General features: G+C 39.5%; 1 protein-coding gene across 5 annotated transcripts in view; it reads left to right on the top strand.

The window, feature by feature from the left end:
* LOC138937150 (protein apterous-like) overlaps positions 1 to 21,299 on the top strand; it is a 40,035-nt gene extending 18,736 nt beyond the window's left edge. For all 5 annotated transcript variants that reach the window (XM_070303120.1, XM_070303119.1, XM_070303123.1 and 2 more), the window contains exons 4-6: positions 14,502 to 15,043; positions 16,496 to 16,713; positions 19,728 to 21,299. In XM_070303120.1, coding sequence (XP_070159221.1) covers positions 14,502 to 15,043; positions 16,496 to 16,713; positions 19,728 to 19,943 — 976 coding nt within the window. In that variant the 3' untranslated portion in view covers positions 19,944 to 21,299. The remainder of the gene's footprint in view (positions 1 to 14,501; positions 15,044 to 16,495; positions 16,714 to 19,727) is intronic.
* The last annotated feature ends 319 nt before the right edge of the window (positions 21,300 to 21,618 follow it).

Here is a 21,618-nt window from a genome sequence, read left to right as displayed (position 1 = left end):
AGATTCGAAACGAAAATTTGGTTTGGGTTATTCTTGCACGATTCTAAGCTACACATGGAAGATACTCGCGACAGTGATCTTCACAACATATGTCAAGGTCAAAGTCATTGGGTCCGTTTTATTATCATGTCCAATACTTTAAAGTGATATATCTCGAAAACTATTGGTCGGAAAATTTTTTTACTATTTTTCTCGTGTTTCTCTTCAAAAATGCTTTCAGAAACGACCTTTCAAATAGGGGGCCGTAGTTATCGTAATCGTGCTGGGCATTTAAACGTTCGGATCTTTTTCTTTGCATTCTCGAAATCTAACATATCCAAGAGAAAGAGGGATATTTTTGTTATTTATAAATTTACCGTTATACTTTAAAAAAATTGACTAAAACTTTAAGCGAAGAGTCCGCAGCTTTTTTGCAGACGCTGTCTGAATTTTCGGATACGCTCCTCTGAACTTTCAGAAAAACGATTCTGATAATTAAGACAGATCGTCTGAAATTTCTTTTAAACACCCAGATCTAAAAATTCGGACAAAAACATGTCTAAATTTTTACAATATATTTGGAGTATTGCAATCTTTTATTTTGGAAACTTTGAAGCACATTATAATCGAGAGACCGTTCAATCTTATTAATCTATTTATTAATTTAATCTTATAATTCTACGTCTTGAATCCTTTTTACTTTCGATCATTATCAGCAACGGAGGATCTTGTTAAAGGGATGCGAAACAAGTTCCTCACGTTCCTCATTCTGTCGTCGGCGACAATCATCGGATCGCTGTTTCCGCCGTGGGAAGTGGTCGCCCTAAATCAACGGTTCGCAAAGAAAATAGCGAGTGGTAATTGAGCCATAACCCTCGACTGGCGAACACACAAATATTTCAGCGCCGGGAGCCCGCTCATAATTTAGCCCTTATAATTAAGATGCGCCGGTAACTTGCTGGAAGCACTTTGCTTTCGTTGCATCCGCAAGACTTTCATTTCGATACAACGACGGGCGATATCGCGATGACTCATTAAAATAAATATAATCCATGCTCTCGTGACACTATCTTATTATGGAAGTTAAAGAACAAAAGAATACTTTCTTAAACTGAATTGGTGAAAATGTTATTAATAGCAATGACACAAGATTTCACCAAAAATCGCAATATCAAAATATGTCAGATTAAAATATAAAATAATTTAAAAAATACCTAGTAAAAAGATATTTTATTATAGTTTATTATAGCTTTTTGAAAAGCTCTCGAGATAAGCTACAAGAATATGCAATAAAAAGTAGGTAGTTCCATTTAAAAAATTGAAGCTGACCTTCACGTAATCTTCACGCAACTATTCAAGGTCAAATTAATGACACCACCTTATGTCTCCCTTAAAACCATACAACTTTTGTCTAAAACATTTTTTCATATTTAAAGCCGTTTCCGAGATCCAGGGATGGGGTCAGACTTTACAGATACTCTGTATAATAATTTTTGTATTATGCACTTGTTCGCATACAACGCTTCAAAAAAATATATGACAAAGTTTTGACGAGTATTATATCTCAGGTGTCGCCACATTATTTACGAGTTTACTTATATGTATAAATATTAAAAATCTCCAAACTAACATTTTTTTTAGAAAAAATACAGGATGTATGTGTACGTGTTTTAGAAATACAAACAAATAAAATGACAATCTCCAGTGAGTTAATATTAATATGCGTCAGTTAAAACATTATTTTATTGTTAAGAATTAAAAGGATATAAATAATGTGCACATATTTATTTATTCTACCTTGTAGAAAATGTCTGAGATTATACCGATGTTATAATCGCGTGTGTGCATAACTAAAATGTGTGAGTAACTAAATTAAGACATAAATCACTTGTATGCGATAAGAGATTTGATGACACGTCGGCACGTAAATAAACAAGTAATTTGACATTTTCGGTGCGTTGTGCAATACCGAAAAAACTGAAAGTCGTGAAAAAAATATCGATGTATTTTGTTTTATTTTTTTTTATCTGCGTATATTTTTTTATCGAGCGCGGAAGCCGTGTCATGTTTACTCGAATGTGCCTTTGTAGGAATTAGAGATAACGCGAGAAAAATGCGAATAAGGTATGAGAGAGATAAAGAGATAATCCGAAAGCCAATATCACGTAAAATATTGCGCACATTCAACAGATTCAACAGTTGACATCGTCTTGTCAACACTCGATATTGATTTGTTGGTTCCAAAAATAAGAACCAATCATTCGATTGCTACCAAATTGTTGAGTCCGCTGAATACGCCCATTGGGCGAGTCGACAAAACCTAATTTTTCTATTGGATCGCGAGATCTAATCGAAGCGATTATTGGCCATGACTCCACGCGAATTATTTAAATCAGGGGGTTGATTGTATATCTTAAAACGATGTGAAAATTACAAAAGTAAGGAAATTCACTAGAATATCTACGATTTCATTTGTCGAAATCTAGTAAATCTGTTCACTTTTGTAATTTTCACTTCGTTTCAAGATATACAAACGACTCCCAGATCCTAACCTAAATAATTCGCGTGACGATCCATGTGGCGTTATATAGGGTTATATATACGTTATAATACGTTATATAGGGTTGTCAAATCCAGAAATCTAAATTACTGGACATTTCATCTTTGAAAACAAAATCTAACCGGACAAAACCGGACAAAAACAGTAATCATAAAACTAGATTAAACACAAAATTTTATTAGAAATTACTTACAATACTGTTTTCTAAACAATTTTGAAAACAGAATTTGGATGAACAAAATAAAAAATAAACTACTATTATTTAATATAAGACATTTTATTTTTGAACATAAAATTAAATATTTGAAATTTTCCACGTACAATTATCATTTGTTAAAACATTTAACACGTTAAAATAAAAACGTTTAACATTTATTAAAACATAAAATATATTTTTTTGAACCAAAATAAGAAAAATAATAAAAGTATTTCTTTTAATATACATTATTTATATTACTATATATAGATTACTATATATAGATTATTTAATATACAATATATCCTAAAGAAATCCTTGTCCACACCTAACTATTTTTATTATTATTATAAATAGCAATTCGTTTTTATTCGTTGAACAGAATTCACAAAGATAATGTAGCGTGTTTGTTAACAATTGAGCGGATCATATTTGTATTTTTCTTTGAGTTAATTAAATCGACGCAATTAAAGATCTAAATTAAAATTCATACATTTAGTCTTCTTCGATTCTCAATATTGCGGCGAAAAATATCACGTATAAGGAGAAGCTTTCGGCAAAATGACTAGACCTCAGTAACGATAACGGGATTAACCGCGGATATCTCGCGCGGATCTCCACGGTGTCTCCCGGAATTTCGATGCGCGGAGAGAGAGAGAAAGAGACGTGGCCGGGAACATAAATATGAGGAGTCCACGATCTCGGCAAACCTTGACACACGTGCTGCGGCAACGACGAAACGAGCAGAGTAACATAATACGCGCGCAACGGCCGATCGGCTTGACTCGGAGCGGTTCTCGCAATGTAAAACGCATCGCGGAGACATGTATAATCGGTAGCCATTCCGGTGTCGCGCAGTATCTTCTCCCGGCCTTCTTCTTGGATCATCGGTAAACGCACCGAGATACAACATGTATGGTTGCCCTCCTCGCGTTATGCTATCTTTAAAACCGTAGCGTTTCGAAATTTTTTTTGAAAAATGAGATTTTATTTATTTATTTAAACGGGAGACGATTTCCTTCGGTACAGAGAGACATAAGGCACAAAGAAATAAATAAGGCATGAAAAGACAACAGTTGATGTATATAATAATTAAGAATTATAAGAGTTATATTATGTTATAATATTATTATTATTATTATTAATTGATCTAAAAAACAATCTGGTGGCAAGAATGTTATTTCCGGGACCCCTCAATTTGATATGTCATTTTTATAGGATTTTTTATCAGAAGAAGAATCCCACAAACCGCAATGCGATACGATCCATAATTTTCGAGATATTAATTTTTAAATGTCGTAATTACAGCAATACTTTCGCCACAACAATTGATGATATTGTAATTTTCTGACACCATGTATGTTTATAAAATGTATTCTTAGCAGATTCGTTTATTTATATATAGAAAAATTGAACGCGTGGGCAGAGGAGGGGCAAAGTCCTGCGTTCCCACCCGGAAAAAAAAACTGACTTAACCCAACTCATGTCAGAGGTGTAAATCTTCATTTTAAGTATTACTATTATTATACTTATTATTGTCACTTTACTTATTATTTTATATATAATGTGTTAAATAAATGAACTTGTGCTGCGCTGTCGTAAACAGGCTATACATCAATGGCCCAGTTGTAAACAGTTTTAATAATAAGCGGCGACAATTATGAGCTAGTTGAGACATCAAGGCACTATCTCTTTGGGGTATCCCTTTTGGAAATCCTTAACGGGTGAATTATACCCGCTCAGCTGGAACATGGCTAGTCTCTTTATTACGGACGGCGGGACGCGAGTGATCGGTGCGATATCTCCTCGATGTAGTAGATCTCATGAGATAGGGTAGGAGGGGAGGGCGTATTTGTGTACGGTGACACCTGCACGCGCTTTGGCCCCACTTCGTGCATCACCAAGGAGAATGCGAACGACGCGCTACTGCTCCATCGACGATATATACCATAACTCGCGATATCAGATTCACGAACAATGGCGCCCCGCTAGCATCCGTTTGTCCGTCCGCACCATCCGGACACCTCGCGAAATTAATTCGACAAAATGGCGACGCCAAGTATACTTACATTGTGGTGGTAGCACACTCCTTCTCTCTCACTCTCTCTCTTTCTCCCTCTCCTTCTCCTCCCCTCTCCTTCCTCCCTCCCCCTCTCACTCTCGCAAAGCAAAATATTTATATAACCTAACCTAACCGACTTTACATACTGCGAGGATTGCGGCATCCAAGAGACACTTTGCGCGTTGTACAGTTCGAGAAGATTTAAATTACAGCGCAAAATTAGATTAAGAAGTAAGGATTATTTCGAAAAGAACTGCGGTTCGGTTTAAAAGGAGTAAAAAAAAAAACAAAAGAAAAAGGAACAGCGAACCGCTCTCGCGCGAGTATAAAATTCGTTGCCTGCGTGTTTCGGCGAGGGGATTCGTTGGTGGTTTTTACGAGCTGGCGGGTCGTTGCTCATTGCCATACTCGCACTGGGGGATTCGGCTCGTATCTCGGCAGGGGGTGTGTTTCCTCTCCTTCCGCCAAGGTCACTCGCGTTCGCCACATCTACCGGCATAAACTATCCCCCGCGCGAAAGTATCGCGTTACCGCCTTACGTGCCACAGCGCGCCAAGATGGACAGCTGGAGATTGTTGCTCGCGTGATTTACAGATGCCCGACTTTGTAATCCCACGTGTGCGGGTGCAGGTTACATCGCGTCCCTCGGTTGCGGTTCACCGCAAACAAGAGGCCGGAATTTACCACGTACGCATAAAAGGGTTATATAAATACTTCGCCGTACGGAGTTCCGGCACTTCTCTGATCTTCGTAATTTTTGCATTGGGATTTTGAAAGCTCGAAACTGCAAAATGTTTCATTAATTTTCGCGTGTTGACAGTGCAAGAGCAATTTGCGAGTCATGTCTGTTCAAATTGAAATATTGTCAAAGCGGATGTATTTTAAGTCGTCTCAGAAATCCATAAGATTATTCTTGCGTATGCGAATTTTGCTCATCCCTTTTTTCAAGTAGAACAATAAATTGCGTTTGAAACGCATAGGTATGCTGCAGGCGTAAAATGCGTTCCGGATAAATTATAACTTTATAATTTCTCGCATCTGTTACAATGTCGGATGAGATATGCTACAGGATTGTCTCCGGTCGCGGAAGCATAAATCGCGCCGTACGAAGCCATCCACTTCAGTGTACAAGTACCAGAGATCGTTTAGTTTGCACAGTAGGGGTAAGTTAAGTTGGTAGTTGGATGAGGAATCATGGTAGTTGGAATCATGTTTCTACGGAGAAATGGAAGGCAAGTGTCCGGCTTGTAAAACGAGTAGCGGCAGAGATTCTCTAGAATTTGCAAGAATCTTCTAGCCATAGGGATTTAATCAAGCAACCAAGCACGCTTCATTATTGAAATGTGTAATCGAAAATGTAGGAAACAAAAAGGGAATATATAAAGATTAAAGAATCTTAAATGATACAATTGAAACGATCGTAGTGTCAATTTCAATCTATAATAATGTAAATTATATCTAAAAAAATATCGCAAAAAATTATAATATAAAAATATAACTAGCCGAAGAGATTCGAGGATCCGATAATTCACACGGGATCGTCGAGTGATGTCGCGGAGGATGTGAGGATCATGTAGTAGCATCGACACGTCTTTCTCTTTCTCACCATATATTATGCGTACATTAACTGTCGAAGGGGGATTGGGGTTCGTCGCGTGGTATGCCAACAAGAGAAGGCGATATAACGCCGTGATCTAGATTAATGCTGGTGCTGGTGCCGGCAGCAGTCACGTAGCGTCCCACGCGCAGCGTGTGTCCACCGTAGTTTGCGCGCGAGAATGTCCCACCGGGCCCCAGAGGTCCGGTACTGCGGTCCTCTCTTTCCTTCTTCCTTTCTTTCTCTGTCCCTACATTATTCATAAAATAAAACGTGCGAAAAGGTAACTTGGTCGCAAGAGAGAGAGAAAAAAAACCGAGAAAACCGCGAATGGGAACCGAGCGTCGAACTCCTGCGTGAAACGACGAGCTACGTTTGCTACGGTCGCTCGGGATTAACGCGAAAATCATTCATCAGGCTCTCCACTCTCGCCTCGACACTTCCGCCGACCGCGTATGTCGTTAATAATGCGATACACGCGAGCGCGCTTGTCCGCTATTAAGATCGCGTTAAACTCGCTGACAGCAAGTTTTTCGTAATCTTCGTTTGCCGGAGAGACGATATCTGTGTCGTAAATAGCGATTGCACGATAAGTAACGCGTGTATAACGAATTTAATTAGAATTATAATTGTGTATAATTAATTGTAAATAAACAATCATAATTTTTTTTTCAACGCACCGTAAGTATGTTTTTGAGTGTTTCCAATCTACTGATTATCTCGCACAAATTCCATAAGACTCATTGATAATAATATACTCTTTATTAATAATAACATATACTCTCTTTTTCAACCTCTTAAAGATGCATGTGAAGGATAAGGTTCGAACGGGTTCGAACCTAGGACCTGCCGACTATCAGTCATCGATTTCTACGTGAAGTCATTCATCACTTCTAGACAATTATAGCTACAAATAGATGATAACAAACAATCGTGATGTGATAGGATATTTTGGTAATAAAGCGAAAGAACTCTTCTTTGCAAAACTCGAGGTGCTTGGATTTCGAATTTTCTTTTCACGAATTTGCGAACATGTAAGAAATTAAATGTTCGAAAATTTTAAAGCTCTTGCACACCTGGCAGCTAAATCCTAAGGATGTTATCGCATTGTGGACAATCATGCGTCGACGATCAAGCGACATTGATACAGATTCTGTACGCGCTTTATGGCATCGTGTCTCTGTCGTATTAGTCAACGGTTGAATGTCCAAAAGATACGAAGGTCTGGCGCTATCTATTCGTCCACAGATTGCTATACACGTAGTGTTCAACAAACACTATATATATTTATTCAAATTTAAGTTTGAATAATTAATATTTGTAGCTGTAATTTTAATGCTCAATGGCAAATATTCTGTTCGCGCGTGCATTTGCAGTACAAACTCAATATACAATAAATGTTTTTAATATAAATATAATTTCAATATAAAAATATGCGCATAGATGGTGTCAGTATGAATATTATCGTGACAAATTAGTTCAATACATATACACTGTTTAGGAATTTTCTGAAAATTTAGAGACATTTTTGTCTGAATTTTCACATCTGGGTGTCTGAAAGAAATTTCAGACAATCTGTCTTAATCATTAGAATCATTTTTCTGAAAGTTCAGATGAGTGTGTCTGAAAATTCACACAATATTCTGTCTGAAAATTCTGACAGTGTGTCTGCAAAAGAGATGCAGACACTTTATCTGAAGTTTTAGTCGATTTTTTTTACGGTATAAAGTCCCATACAGCACCGCAAGATTGCAACAACATTGCAGCAACATTTTTCTGCAACATTGCAACATTGCAGAAACATTAGAAAATGTTGCTGCAACGTTGTTATGATATTGCAGCAACAGTAAAATGTTTGCCTATAGAAATATTGCAATATAATATTGCAGCAACATAACAATATAATATATATGCAATAATGCTTTATGTATATTTATCGACATAATATCTTTAACATATGAAAAAAATAATAAGAAATTAGACATATAAGAATAAGGATTTAGTATGTATATAGATTTTCTGTATTATAATAATAACGAAATTATAAATTGTAAATTTTTCGGTACACATTCGACTTCCTTCAGTGACAGAGAATATTTAAGAGAAATAAGAAAAAACTCAATTTGCAAGTTTGTAAATTCACAATCTCTTTGTATCCGAAATATTCAGATATGCAAAAAGATTGTGGTGGAGTTACGCATACAACAAGTTTTTTCACATCTCTCTTGTCTTCATATAATCTCAAAATTTATTTATTTAAATCTGAAGTATCTTGCATGTTTGTCCATTCTTATATAAAATCAAAAATTATTATCAAATTTTTGATTTTATATAAGAATGGAAACTATTAAAAGAATTCTTAGTCCAATGTCTAAGTCTCCTATGTTGGGGTTATATCATACAATTTAAGCTAATAAAAATAGTTATTATATCTTTAATCTTATTAGTCGCTCTTTGTAAACTTTATATAATCATCATGACTAAAAAAAATGCGGAATACATAGCGCAATATGCGCCGCATAGTGGTAAACGAATGAACTAGCGATTATCGAATACTTTTTTTGGAATATTTTTTGAATGTTGCTGTAACATTACTAAAGTTATATTGTAAAATAATGTCTTTGTAATATTTCTGCAACATTATACTACAATATGCAATATTGCAATATTGCAGCAATGTTGTTGCAAGCTTTAGTGCTGTATGGGCGTATTATCTCTTTCTTAAATCAGTTATTTATATTCACGCTACAGAAATGAATATTGTTATACTATTTTTTTACGCTAATCTACCAGTATAATCATACTATGATCAATATAATACTGCCACTCTATTCCCCTTATATAATAATAATTATAAAAAAAGGAGTATACATATATATGTATAAGTGTATGTTTGAGTATGTGTGTGTGTATATATGTTTAGCGGATTCTCCTTTGAAACTTCCGCACAAACAAATTCCTTCGAAATTACGCGAGAAATATATCATGTTTGTATTTCGAGACACCCTGTATCGTGCTATAATACAGTCTTACATTTCTGCCTGTACAAGCTGTTTTTTTTTTTGCGCGCGCTTTCGAGGATTAAGAAGCGGCCCCGGCCTTGCCTGGCGCGATCGATGCCGTAAATTATTATTTCCACGATAAAGGCCGTCGGGGTAGCGCCGCTGAGTGGAATTCTACCGGTTAGACCGCAATTAATGCATCTGACGATAACCGCAGCGCAGATCTAATCGGGAGCGCGGATCCGCGCGTAGATCGCGGTCGCGAAATAAATGCACGCGCGCAAATTGATAAAATACACCAGGGACATAGACGAGACGAGCGAAATATCACGCCAAATAATACGCTTCCACGATATCTCGCTTGTACGTCGATTCTTAAAATGTCGCACGCGTCTTCGAGCGTTACGTAAATACGACCGTTGGACACTCAAAGTCCGTGAGAAATCGCGAAGTGGGTCTTTTCTATTTCGTTTTCGCAGAAACGAGAAAGTTGTTTCCATATACAGTGAACTCTGACCGCTGATTATCAAATCGCGCATGTGTCGCATTGTCGAGCATTAGACGAACCGCGTTCGAAGTTTCGCGGATTCTTTCCGGGACGCGTCTCGTACCCGGAAGAACGCGGAAATAGAGAAAGAGAGAGAGAGAAAGAGAGCGGCATCGGGGATATACACTCTCTCTCTCTCTTTCTCTCTCTTTTTCTCTCAGGATCCGGACGTGAGAGGAAAAAGGAAAGAAAGAAAGAAAGGGAGAAGAGGAGAAGCGGCAACGAGGAATCCACGTGGTCCGAGTGTGCGAACGCGCGGCGAGCGGTCCGCCGCGCATTCGCGCGCTCGCTCCATAAAGGATTTCCGCCGCTTTTTTTTTTTTTCCTTCACCCTCGAAGGAGAGCGAGTATAGCGCGCTGCCGAGCATTGTATAATAATGTATCGCATATGGCGCATCTTGTAAAACTCTGCGGGCGTCCCTCCCCTCCCGCTCCCGCCCTCCTCCCCGGCGTCTCGTCGGGAGGATGAAGACCCCTGAATGAGGTCTCGTTCCCGGTTCGGGGCCGGTTCATTCAATCGGCACGACGGGCCTTAGAGAGGTGACGAAAGGTCCCGAAAAACCGCCTCCAGGTCGCGTTCGGCGGGGGGGCCGGAGTCTGCGGATTTCAAGCGGCTTCTAGTTTCCGATCGCCGGCGACGTTTACCTGCGATGGTTGATCGGCCGTTCAAAGAATGCGCGGGGTGTGGTGTGTTTCGACGAGGAATAAATAGGGGGAAGAATGTTTTATGGGATTGTGAGGGTAATACGGTTGGGTTGCGAGAGCTTCTTTGGTTCGCGTTATGCGTCACGTCACAATGTCTCACGCTGTTTCACGCTACGTCTCGTATTTTAACCTTTCCATGAAGGTAAATTATTCCTCTTCTAGAAGGAAAAGAAACACCAATCCTGCTTGCTAAAGGTAGATAAGCGTGACGAAAAGCTGTCTAGTCAAATTTTTGCAATAATAAATTTACTTTATAAATTACTTCTGATAGTACACGTAGTACACACGAATTGTGTTAATTTATGCGTCGCTTTGTCGTTACTTTCTTTCCGGTTTTACTCCACAGATATATTCTTCACATTTTTTCCCATTTTAATAATGCAATTCAAGTAGCGTTTTTCGCAAAGATCGTTTTCTGAGGATTCGAAAACTACTTTGTTTGCGTATTGTTCAATTTTCCTTAAACGGCGTTATTCATTTGTACAGTATCTCGCTCGATTAGCCAACAGGATACGACAGATCCGATTAGATGAAAATATGCGGTTGGTACACCGCTGGAGACAAAACCAGTCTTACCGTGGTCATCGCCCTATTCAGGCCGGGGGTAGTCAATAGGATCAGAGATGATAACAATGTGTCCCGAGTCAAGAGACCCTCGAAGGAGCGAGAGACTCGGCGCGCGGTTAATCCTACAGATTAGGTCTCGGTCTTACATACACATATTCACACACACACACACGCACAAACAGCTCTTCGAATTTACAATTCTCTTCCGCTCGCCGAACTACCGCCAAAAGGGATGTTCGTCTTTTGTAACGAGAATATCCCCATTCTAGATCATCTCTCGTCCTTCGAACGGAAGTTTGCAATTGTATGCGCGATTTTTATTTTTATTATATATATGCCAACAATTTCCATAGATTTCAGCTAACATTGTAGAATCTATAACGTGATCTTGAACAGAATTATTTTGCTGTAACTGATACTCACATACATCGTATTACATTTCATTCACGATCGATGGTGTTTGACAATTTCTCGTTTACATTCAAAACAAATAATCTTGTTTTTCCTATAGATATATTATACATAAATAGAGTTTTATCTATCTTACTGTATACTAAGATAATAAGATACTTTCCTCCCTCGCGCATGTGCAATCGCGCATTCGTCCCGATGGCCGAGAAAATAATTTGTTGCTGACGACAAAATAACTTCTTTTATTTTATGTAGAAGAGATACCGTGTTTAATAAAAATATAATACACTTAATTTCTCGCACTTGTTAATTCTTAAATTACTTACAGTTTCAATGCAAATTCCAAGTCCTTTCTTACAAACGATGTGCGTCCGCCGAGAGAAACATACGAATGCGCATGCGCAAGGGAGGAAAGTCTGCTGTTTATCTTGGCAGACGCGGCTCTAAAGGTGTCATTACATGGCAGCATCGAGTATCGAACGTCGAACGTCTGCGTCTACATAGAAATCATTGCGCAGGAATCTGAATGAGATAGATTTCAGCTTCTTGCTGCTAATAGCATGATGAATGATATGAATTCGATCGAGATAAAAAAAATTATGTTCTGATACACATTACTAATACTGAAAATTGATATTTATTTACATTATTTATATTATAGATATTATTATTAAACAAAAAATATATAACGTTACTATCCCCTAGCAAAATATTAGAATCTAATCAAGGATTAAGGGATGTAATTTTCATAATTTCTTTTTCTGCATGTTTATAACATACTGCTGCTTTAAATCATTTCCTACTTTTAACAATAGTTTTCCAAACTGCGTCATTTTGTCAATTGTGAATCCCTTTTTGTGTCTTATTTATTTGAATATTTCAATCATCCAAAATCTCTTGCTGCATTTATATTTTTATTTTATTTTAATTTATACTGACAGAGTAGTAACGTTTTATAATATATTTTTTATTAATAATAATAACACACACACACACACACACACACACATACGCACATATTTTATTATATAATAAAATAAACAAAATAAATATAATTCTGGGTAACAATATTCTGCGCAGACGCTTAACGCTCGACGCTGCCATGGAAAGGCGCCTTAAGGCAAAGATGACACAAAAGCTTTTTCTATATATAATATATCTATAGTTTTTCCTATGCGTATTTGTTTCGCATCTCTTCATTTTCCAATCACAGAAACTCAGATCACGAATGCATCCACATCCTTCCTTTGTTTCTCTCTCTATCTCGTTCTACATTAATATATCTGATCTGTGGTAACCTCACTTGTAACATTGCGAATGTATTTCAGAGGAGTCCTTCGATTTAAAAACCTGACCAATCCATGTACAGATTCACATCAAAGAAAAAAGAGACAGAGAGAGACGCGAGAGATTATAATTGTCAAATTTGTAAAACGCGGAAATAAATGAAATTCAAATACGTAATATAAAAATATAGAAATATATATCTTTTAAATAGCAAAATATAGAAGAAATAAAAATTTAGCATGCGTTTTTCACTGATTTCAATATTAAGCGCCTCGCGGATGTGAAGGGTAAAAGAACAAAACAAAAAAAAAATCGAGAGTCTGAGAAACCTGCAGAGGATCTGCCGCATCCTCTCGCAGTGAACGAACGGTGTGTATCTCGCGTTTATTCCGCCGCATCGCCGAAATATACATATCTATTTCCGATCCCGAGAGCATTTCCATGAGGGAGGAGGGACATCGTAAAGGACGGACGCGTATCCTACGATGGAACCGACTTCTCCGAGGCCGGGATCGTTATAAGATCGGCCACGTCTTTATCTAGGTTGTTTAGTACGCGCAAAGGGGGGTGACGGTGGCGGGGAGAGGGTGCGGTAATATATTTCGGAAGGCGCGGAGGAGAGAGATAAGTGGCCGGGTAGGTAGCCGCGGCGCGGTTGTCGGCCAGATAGAGAGAGGAGTCAACCGGCTCCGGTAATGGAGACTGCAGGGTGCCGCTAATGCAGTAGCGATGTCACGGCGCGCTCGGTATACTCTTTTCCCTTTCCGCCCTTTTGCTCCGCCGGCGATATCCTCTCTCTTACCGAGAAGACCGTAGCGATATCACAGCTTGACCGCGCGTATGTTTCTCTCTTTCTTTCTCTCTCTCTCTGTTCGCATTTCCTTCTCTTTCCCCTCTCTCTCCCGCTGTCCGTCGCGCGTGTGCGACGTGGTCGTACTCTTTAAACTCTCTATCGAGGACGTTGATATCGGGGTATATCAGGATGCGATAGTAGTCGGACGTGTGGAATGTGTTTATGCGAGATAACGCGGCGTAAGTTTATTTTCGTGTGAATTTTTTTCTCTCTCTCTCTTTCTCTTTCTTCTTGATTAATTGAACGTCGAGAGATTCGTCATTTATCTACACGCGTTTTACTTTATGGATTATTTGGTGGTGGAAAATTCTCTTTGTTGGATTTAATTTCTTGAATTAATTATCAATTATTAATTTTTTAATTTAAATAATAAAAAAGGCGATATGTACGAACGTTTTCTTTCTCTCTCTCTCCCTCTTTATATTATTTAAGTTGAGAAATTAATTTAAATAATAAAGAAGACGCCTTTATATCGCCTTCTTTATTATAAAACAAATAAACTAGAAAAATACAATATTCTTGAAGCATAAATATATAAACAACTGCGACATTTACACATTCAATACAAAATATTTGCAATAAATGAATATCAATTTTCTTCCTCGTATAATCGAAAATTAGAAAAATTTAACGTGCATTTGTGAATTTTGCACTTTGCACACAGTGTATTCGGTGTGCGCGTTCGGTCACGCAGTATTAATATTGACCACCATCCCCCTTTCTCTCTGTTCACAGGATGTTCGGCAGCATGAAGCGGTGCGCACGCTGCCAGGCCGCGATCCTGGCCTCCGAGTTGGTGATGCGAGCGCGCGAGCTCGTCTTCCACGTGCGCTGCTTCTCGTGCGCGGCTTGCGCGGTGCCCTTGACGAAGGGCGACCACTTCGGCATGCGGGATGGCGCCGTCCTTTGCCGGCTGCATTACGAGATGGGTGCCGAACTGCATCCGGCTCAGAGCCCGCCGGTGCCGGTCTACCCGCCCGGTCCGCATTATCCCGGCCAGCCCTTCCCCTCGCCCGAGTTCCTCCACCATCATCCCCATCATCATCATCATCTTCATCACCACGCGCCGCCGCACCCGCATCACTCCATGCATCCCCAACACCCGCACGTTAGCCCGGTTTCGTTGCAGCCCTCCACGCCCGCGGTGCCAGATGCGTCCTCGCCTCCCAAGGTGCCCTACTTTAACGGCGCCGCCGCCGTAGTCCCGCCGCCCAGGCAGAAGGGTAGGCCCAGGAAAAGGAAGCCCAAGGATCTGGAGGCCATGACCGCGAGCCTCGGTAAGTGCTCGAATTTTAACGATTCTGGTATTGCGATCGAGAGAAAGAGAGAGAGAGAGAGAGAGAGAGAGTTGCATGTCAAAGTATCAAAATTCTTTCTATTCAAAAATCTTTCATTAACTTCATTAATTTCATTAATTCTCAAAATTTTCGGACTCGCGGAGTTTCAAAAATCTGGAAATGTGTCCAAGAGTCCAAGAGGAGGTAGAGAAGCTCAGTTTAGTCGGGGAGCGAGCGTGTCTCGCGGAGGCCTGCGGACGCCCCGTGATTTACGGGCATGCGTGGGCGCGCGGGACACGCTTGCCACCGAAGCCCGATAAAATTTGTCGGCGCGACATAAATTCCCGAATCGAATTCCCAACAAAGCGCGTAGTATGCGGTCGCGCGTGGGCGGCAGCTCTATCGCCGATAGTTCTCTACCGGGCGGAGGACTCAATTCCCGATTGTTGAACGATCCCGTGGGAACAAGTTGGTCTCCAGCCGAAAAACTAACCGCCACGCGGACCACGACGCTTCCGCTTTGCTAGCTTCTTTCTCTTTCCCTCTTATTTTTCTTTTATTTTTCTCGTTAGAGGAGGTCGTTCGGTGTCGCCGTGTCGTCGTGAAAAAGGATCGTAGCGGCGCGCAGGTGATCGTCCGGGTACCACAAGCCGGTCTCTGATCTATCGTCGATCATGCCGGCAATTTTTTACGGCTATCGCTAAGGGCCGCGACGGTCCACGCTTTCGAGGCGAGATAAATAGCCGTGCGTTTAGTAATTGCGCTTGAGTTACGGTTGTAGTTCGAAGCGAGCAGTCTCTCTCTCTCTCTTACAAACGAACAATTTGTAAAGATTAATTGTCTAATAAGCGACGCGCGGTACCGCGGTCTCGATAATTTCGCGTCTTTAGATTGCAGTGGAGAACAGATAATTATATATGAAATTAAAGAGAGAGAGTGAGAGAGAGAGAGAGAGAGAGAGAGAGAGAGAGAGAGAGAGAAGTTAAGGAAATAACGTCCTGAAAAGAGATTACGAAATCTGCAAACGCGCGGTTTATTTATCAAACATTCTCCAAACACTCTCTCGATGTTTCGCGAGCTTGAATAGAGCTATTGATTGAGTCTAGTTTCGAATATAACGACGGAAGCAAGTTTTAACGCTGTTTGATGCATATCACACCTCATTAGCTCCTCGAATGCAAAGAGATCGACGAAGGGAGAGAAAGGCCGGTGAATACATGACCAATTACAATTCGATGTGGCAAATAATTTATAGACACGACACCTTCTCTCCGACAAGCCAATGATACTGTCGATTCTAAAGAGAAGATCGAATTTAGGAAAATTGATCGATAGGATGTAAAATGGGAATTTAATTTACATTTCTGACTCCCGCGATTTTAAAATTGCGAGAGTCTTCATCAAAGTTCAATTGCAATTTTTACGACGGCGTTATCTGGATTTATGTTGCAGATTTAAATGCGGATTATATAGACATGCCCTTTGGTAGAGGAGGTCCTGGGACACCAGGTATACCCGGCTCCAACAGCAGAACGAAGCGTATGAGAACGAGTTTCAAGCATCACCAGTTAAGGACGATGAAGAGCTACTTCGCGATCAATCACAATCCCGACGCCAAGGATCTCAAGCAGCTTTCTCAAAAAACTGGCCTGCCGAAAAGGGTGTTGCAGGTAAACAGATCGTTCGCTCTTGCGATTTGCAATTTCGCGCATGTTCTTCCTTTACGGTTACGATTGCGATGTTGAAATTGAGATTTTCTCAATCGTTACGATTTTATTGACCCCTTAATCGTAGCGCGCGCGTTCAACTCCAAAAGCAGTTATTTAATTGACTTTAGTTGATCCCGTTTATTTGCGTAATCTAAGCTACGAGATACATTACATTCTTTAATTCCACATAAGAAAAATCTGTATTGTAAAAAAAAAAAACTGATTGAAACTTTAGACAAAGTGTCTGCATCTTTTTTTCCAGACACACTGCATTTTAGACAGAATGCTCTGTCTGAATTTAAAAAAAATATTTTACAGAGTGTATTCCAAAATTCAATATTAACTATGAAAATAAAAATTGTTTTTCTTAGATGATATTTTATGGCAAGAAGAAAAGATAGTTTTAATAACAATAAATGCCCATTTAGTCTAAAATAATTTTACATGTGCTTAAACGCGTTCTTCAAAATTTTTCACTATCTCCTTGCATTTCGTCGTATAAAAATATTCAATGACAATCAATATTTTTAATTTTACACTTATAAAAATTCTATCCAAATGAAATACCGTTCAAATGATTAGCTTTCCAACACTGTAAAAAAAAAAAAAAAAAAAAAAACCGACATTGTCTGAAATTTCAGATAAAGTTTGCAGTTTTTTTTTTTTTTTTGTAGACACATTGTCTGAATTTTCAAACAGAATAATGTCTGAATTTTCAAACAGAATTTTCAGGAAAAAAAAAACAACTCTGATGATTAAGACGGATCGTCTGAAAATTTTCTCAGATATCCAGATTTGAGAATTCAGACAAAAATGTGTCTGAATTTTTAGAAAATTTTTTACAATGCACATACTGTTAAATCTTTGAAATGTGCCATGTATCTCTCCCCGAGACGAGAATCTTCAACACACGGAATATTCCACGTAATTGTAAATCTTCTACTTTCGACTAGATTTAATTCGCGAACGTTTATAAATCAGCGTGTAAATATAACAAGAACAATCACGCGCTTTGTCGCAAACGCGAGAGGAAATCGGGAGATGGATAGCTGGTGGTTCTCGCACGGCCTTTGCCTCTCTCACAGCGCTCTCGGGAGGGTGTGAGATGCATCCTGTAAAAATATTCACGTGCATGCACGAGCCGCGTAGACACGCGCTTCTTCTCCCAATTAGTGTGGCGCACGGCGGCGTGGCTGCGAAGTTAAAAGAACCGCGCGGAACGGAGCGATATTTCCGTCGACGCTCGGGCTGCGGCCTTTCTCCGTAATTACGAGCCGGCGTCAATCCGAGGAGACGCAGTCAAAACCCCCCTGAGCTAAGTAAGCTTCCGTCGGAACCTGCCGCGCCGGCCTGCTCTCGTTAACCCACCTACCGTTAAATTATTAGACCAGTTACGAGAGTTTCGCGCGTTCCTTCCTTTGTGAAGCGTGTCATGGACCCGTGGGAGGGGATGATCGGAAGTGATATTGACGATTTGGAAGTAAATGAAGCGATGCGAAATGAGGTAACACGGTCTAGAAAGGAAATAAGGTTCTCGCTTTATACCTCGGTTTATAAGTTCATTATGCAATCAAGAAAGTGTAAATTTTCAAAGTCTTAAGAAAGTTTCATCATCAAATTATGAATCTTTCAAATTAAGTCTGATAGAACTCGATAGAATTAAATAATATATGGATATTTGTAATAAACTTATTCTTTCTCTTTAAAAAGAAAAGCTAAAGAAGATAAATGATTTGATCACAGTCGAGAACAAGTTTGGAACGAATCTGATACTCGAAGAATGCTCAGAGATCATCGCCATGTTTCTCCAAATCTTACTTTCGTACAACAGTCACTCCGTTACATATTGCTCCTGCTTCTGCGTTCATTCGTCGAGTCCGAAGGAGAGGGTTGGAGGTGGCTACTATTGTATTCGTAGGGTTCTTGGTCGCCATCTTGCTTGATATTGATCGCGAAACGTACGAATACTTGTTCGCTGCGCGCGCGTACTACGCGCACACAATCTCACGCATTCGAGGGGGAAACGCACTAGTTGTCGGTTTGCGAGTTCTTTCATTGCAAGTCTACGGGGGTGGAGACTATCTTGAAAATGGCGACGCGACCTGTACCGTCTTTCATCTATTGTGAATACAAAGAAAATCTCTCTCTTCTTTCGAACGTACGTACCTATATGCATTTTCTCTTATCTGTAAACGCTATATTTGCGCGGATAGATATGGAGCGGTGCTCATAAATTCTTTTCAATATGATGTAAAGACAATATAATTTCTCTACGAGAATATTAGGGGTGTTGCGTAGCTTTATGTAGAAGTTGCTGACTGATAGTCGGCAGGTCGCCCAGGTTCGATTCCGTTCGATTCTTATCCTCCGTATAAACTTTTTAAGAGGTTGGAAAAAGATTATTATTGTTTTTAAAAATAGTTTAGGAAGTAGTTTAAAAAAAAACAGAAGAGAGGTATTATATATAATAATATATTGTTCTCATTAATCAGAAAGGACTATGCCCAGTTGTTTATTGAAGTTGGACCCCCAGTGAACAGCATTGAAACATGGTTATAATTGTAAGGCATCAAAAAAGGATTGAAAAGTTCCATGGACACAGTCTTGTATAACGAGTCTTCTGAGTGCTAAAGCTGTCCAAAAATTCGCTATTATGATCATGTATATACATACGTATATATGGTGCGTATGTCACCAGACTTCAATTAGACAATTAAAACCCTTAGTTTCGTATTTCGTAAATACCTTTTTATTGATTCATGACTGTTCATTTGAGGTCCAAATTATCCAATTATCGAATCCAATTATAGAATCATAGAAATCATAGAATTATAGAATCCAATTATTAGAATCATAACCCTTTCGTTCAATCATTGTAATCGATTGTTAATCGGTCGTATCTCGTACAAACTTTAGCAAGATGACTTGACTCGTAACGTAACACGGTCGAACCTTGTGCTCATTTTTGTTCCCAGGTCTGGTTCCAGAATGCGCGAGCGAAATGGCGGCGTATGGTGCTGAAACAGGAGGGCAAGTCGGACAAGTGCGACGGCGGGGTGGACGGTGGCAGCCTCGGCGACCTTGAACTTTACGGAAACAGCGCCGGAAGTGGCGGGCCACCGATGAGCCCGCCCTTCATGCTCGGCGGCCCCCATAGCCCCGCGTCCCTAGCGTCCCTGGACTGCGCGTGATCTTCGAGGTCCAGGTTCGTCCTTCCCAACTAGCGTCACGTTCTCGTCACGCGATACAACATCTCTCGCGGCGATTCCGAGATGTCGTCGCGGACGGTTTCTCGCGCGAGCGATCTCGCTCACGAAAGCAATGACGGATTGTATTACCAATCGGCGAACTGGCTGTAAAACTTTTTCTGCGATGTCCAGCGATGTTCAAACGGAAATTGGGATGATCAGCGAAGAATCGAGGGACGCGCTTCTCGAAAGCGCCGACTTATCGCGATTGAATCTGAGTTTCTCTTCGATGGCAAACCGATGGAAATACTCAATTTTTCCTCGCGTCATCTTGTCAAGAAGCTCGCATATCGATTCGAATGGTTGATCGAGACGACGTGAAACCGACGAAGGTGTAGACGTGTTGACACACTCGTGTGGATCCGTTTAATTGATAAAATCGTTGTATTTATTGTAGCTCGAATTGTGACGTTTCGTCGCAGAACACTAAAGTCGTTCATTGAAGGCAATGTAATTAGTAACGAGATCTATTTATTCGTCTAAGTGTAATTAAGGGTCGCAAACACATTACCAGTGCTGTGTGAAAATCCAGCGTTTCGGGAATTCTCGAAGAATTGTCGACTGCCGACATTTTTCAACAGAACGTCACTTATTAATATTCTTCGAATGCAATCGATCATTATTGGAATGTCGACGAATTAATTTATTGGTCGCGAATATAGAAGTTATCAGCATTATTTATATCATAATATTTTCAACAGCATATATATATATATATATTTTTTTTTTTTTCATTCTCGCTGCAGAGATATTTTCGACAAATTTGACTACTGTTGATCGATCGAGAAATAATGAAATTTATATTTCGTTTTTAAACTGTCTTTATTTTCTCTCGAAAAAGACAAAAGAGATTAACCGACACTTCGTTGAATGCGCGAGAGTGAAACGCTGGATTTTGACGGGATAATATTAATTATTTATAAAACACGAGCTGCGAGAGCGCGTTATCGTAATTGTATATTATTGCTCAAGAGACGGCGAGACAAATCCCCGAGATTAATCCACGGTTCGACACTGTTACTGTAAATAAAGGATGTTCCTTCTCGTATGTGTATATATGTACACACACACACACACGCACACATACACACACACACACACACACACGCACGCAGGGTTAGGTTGTAGGGCCCTATTAATTGCATTCGGTCGTGGCTTCTCTACTAGGCGAGAGGTAATAATAGCAATGACGATACGCAGGATTACTGTTATTATTCCTCCTTGTAACGATGCGGAAGGATTGTCTGACTCTTTTGCAACATCATTTTTTCATCGAATATATTTTGACGATATACGTTGCGTATGTGTATCTCTTACCCGTCATATATTTCCCCATCCTTCCATCTTAAGTGTTCTTGAAGAAACTGGACTTTAATCGATCTCTTGAAACTTTCGACATATAGACTTAAATTGAGAAATATAATTACTAACCGATACGATTGAGTTTTCGCAAAACTTCAAGTAAATATATGTATGTCGACGACGTTAATTGAAAAAATTGCTATTATTATTTTTTTTTTTTTTCTGTGCAAAATAAGTTATACTTAGCGATATAAACTGGATCGGGAATTGCATATTACATCCATTTAGTTCGTTGAATTAGCTTTCGACAACAGAA

The sequence above is a fragment of the Polyergus mexicanus genome, unplaced genomic scaffold (assembly GCF_030449975.1).
Source record: "Polyergus mexicanus isolate NDT 795.1 unplaced genomic scaffold, iyPolMexi1.0 SCAF_10, whole genome shotgun sequence".
Classification (NCBI taxonomy): domain Eukaryota; kingdom Metazoa; phylum Arthropoda; class Insecta; order Hymenoptera; family Formicidae; genus Polyergus; species Polyergus mexicanus.
The sequence above is the reverse complement of the archived record's forward strand: the minus strand, read 5'-3'. Positions and strand labels throughout refer to the sequence as shown.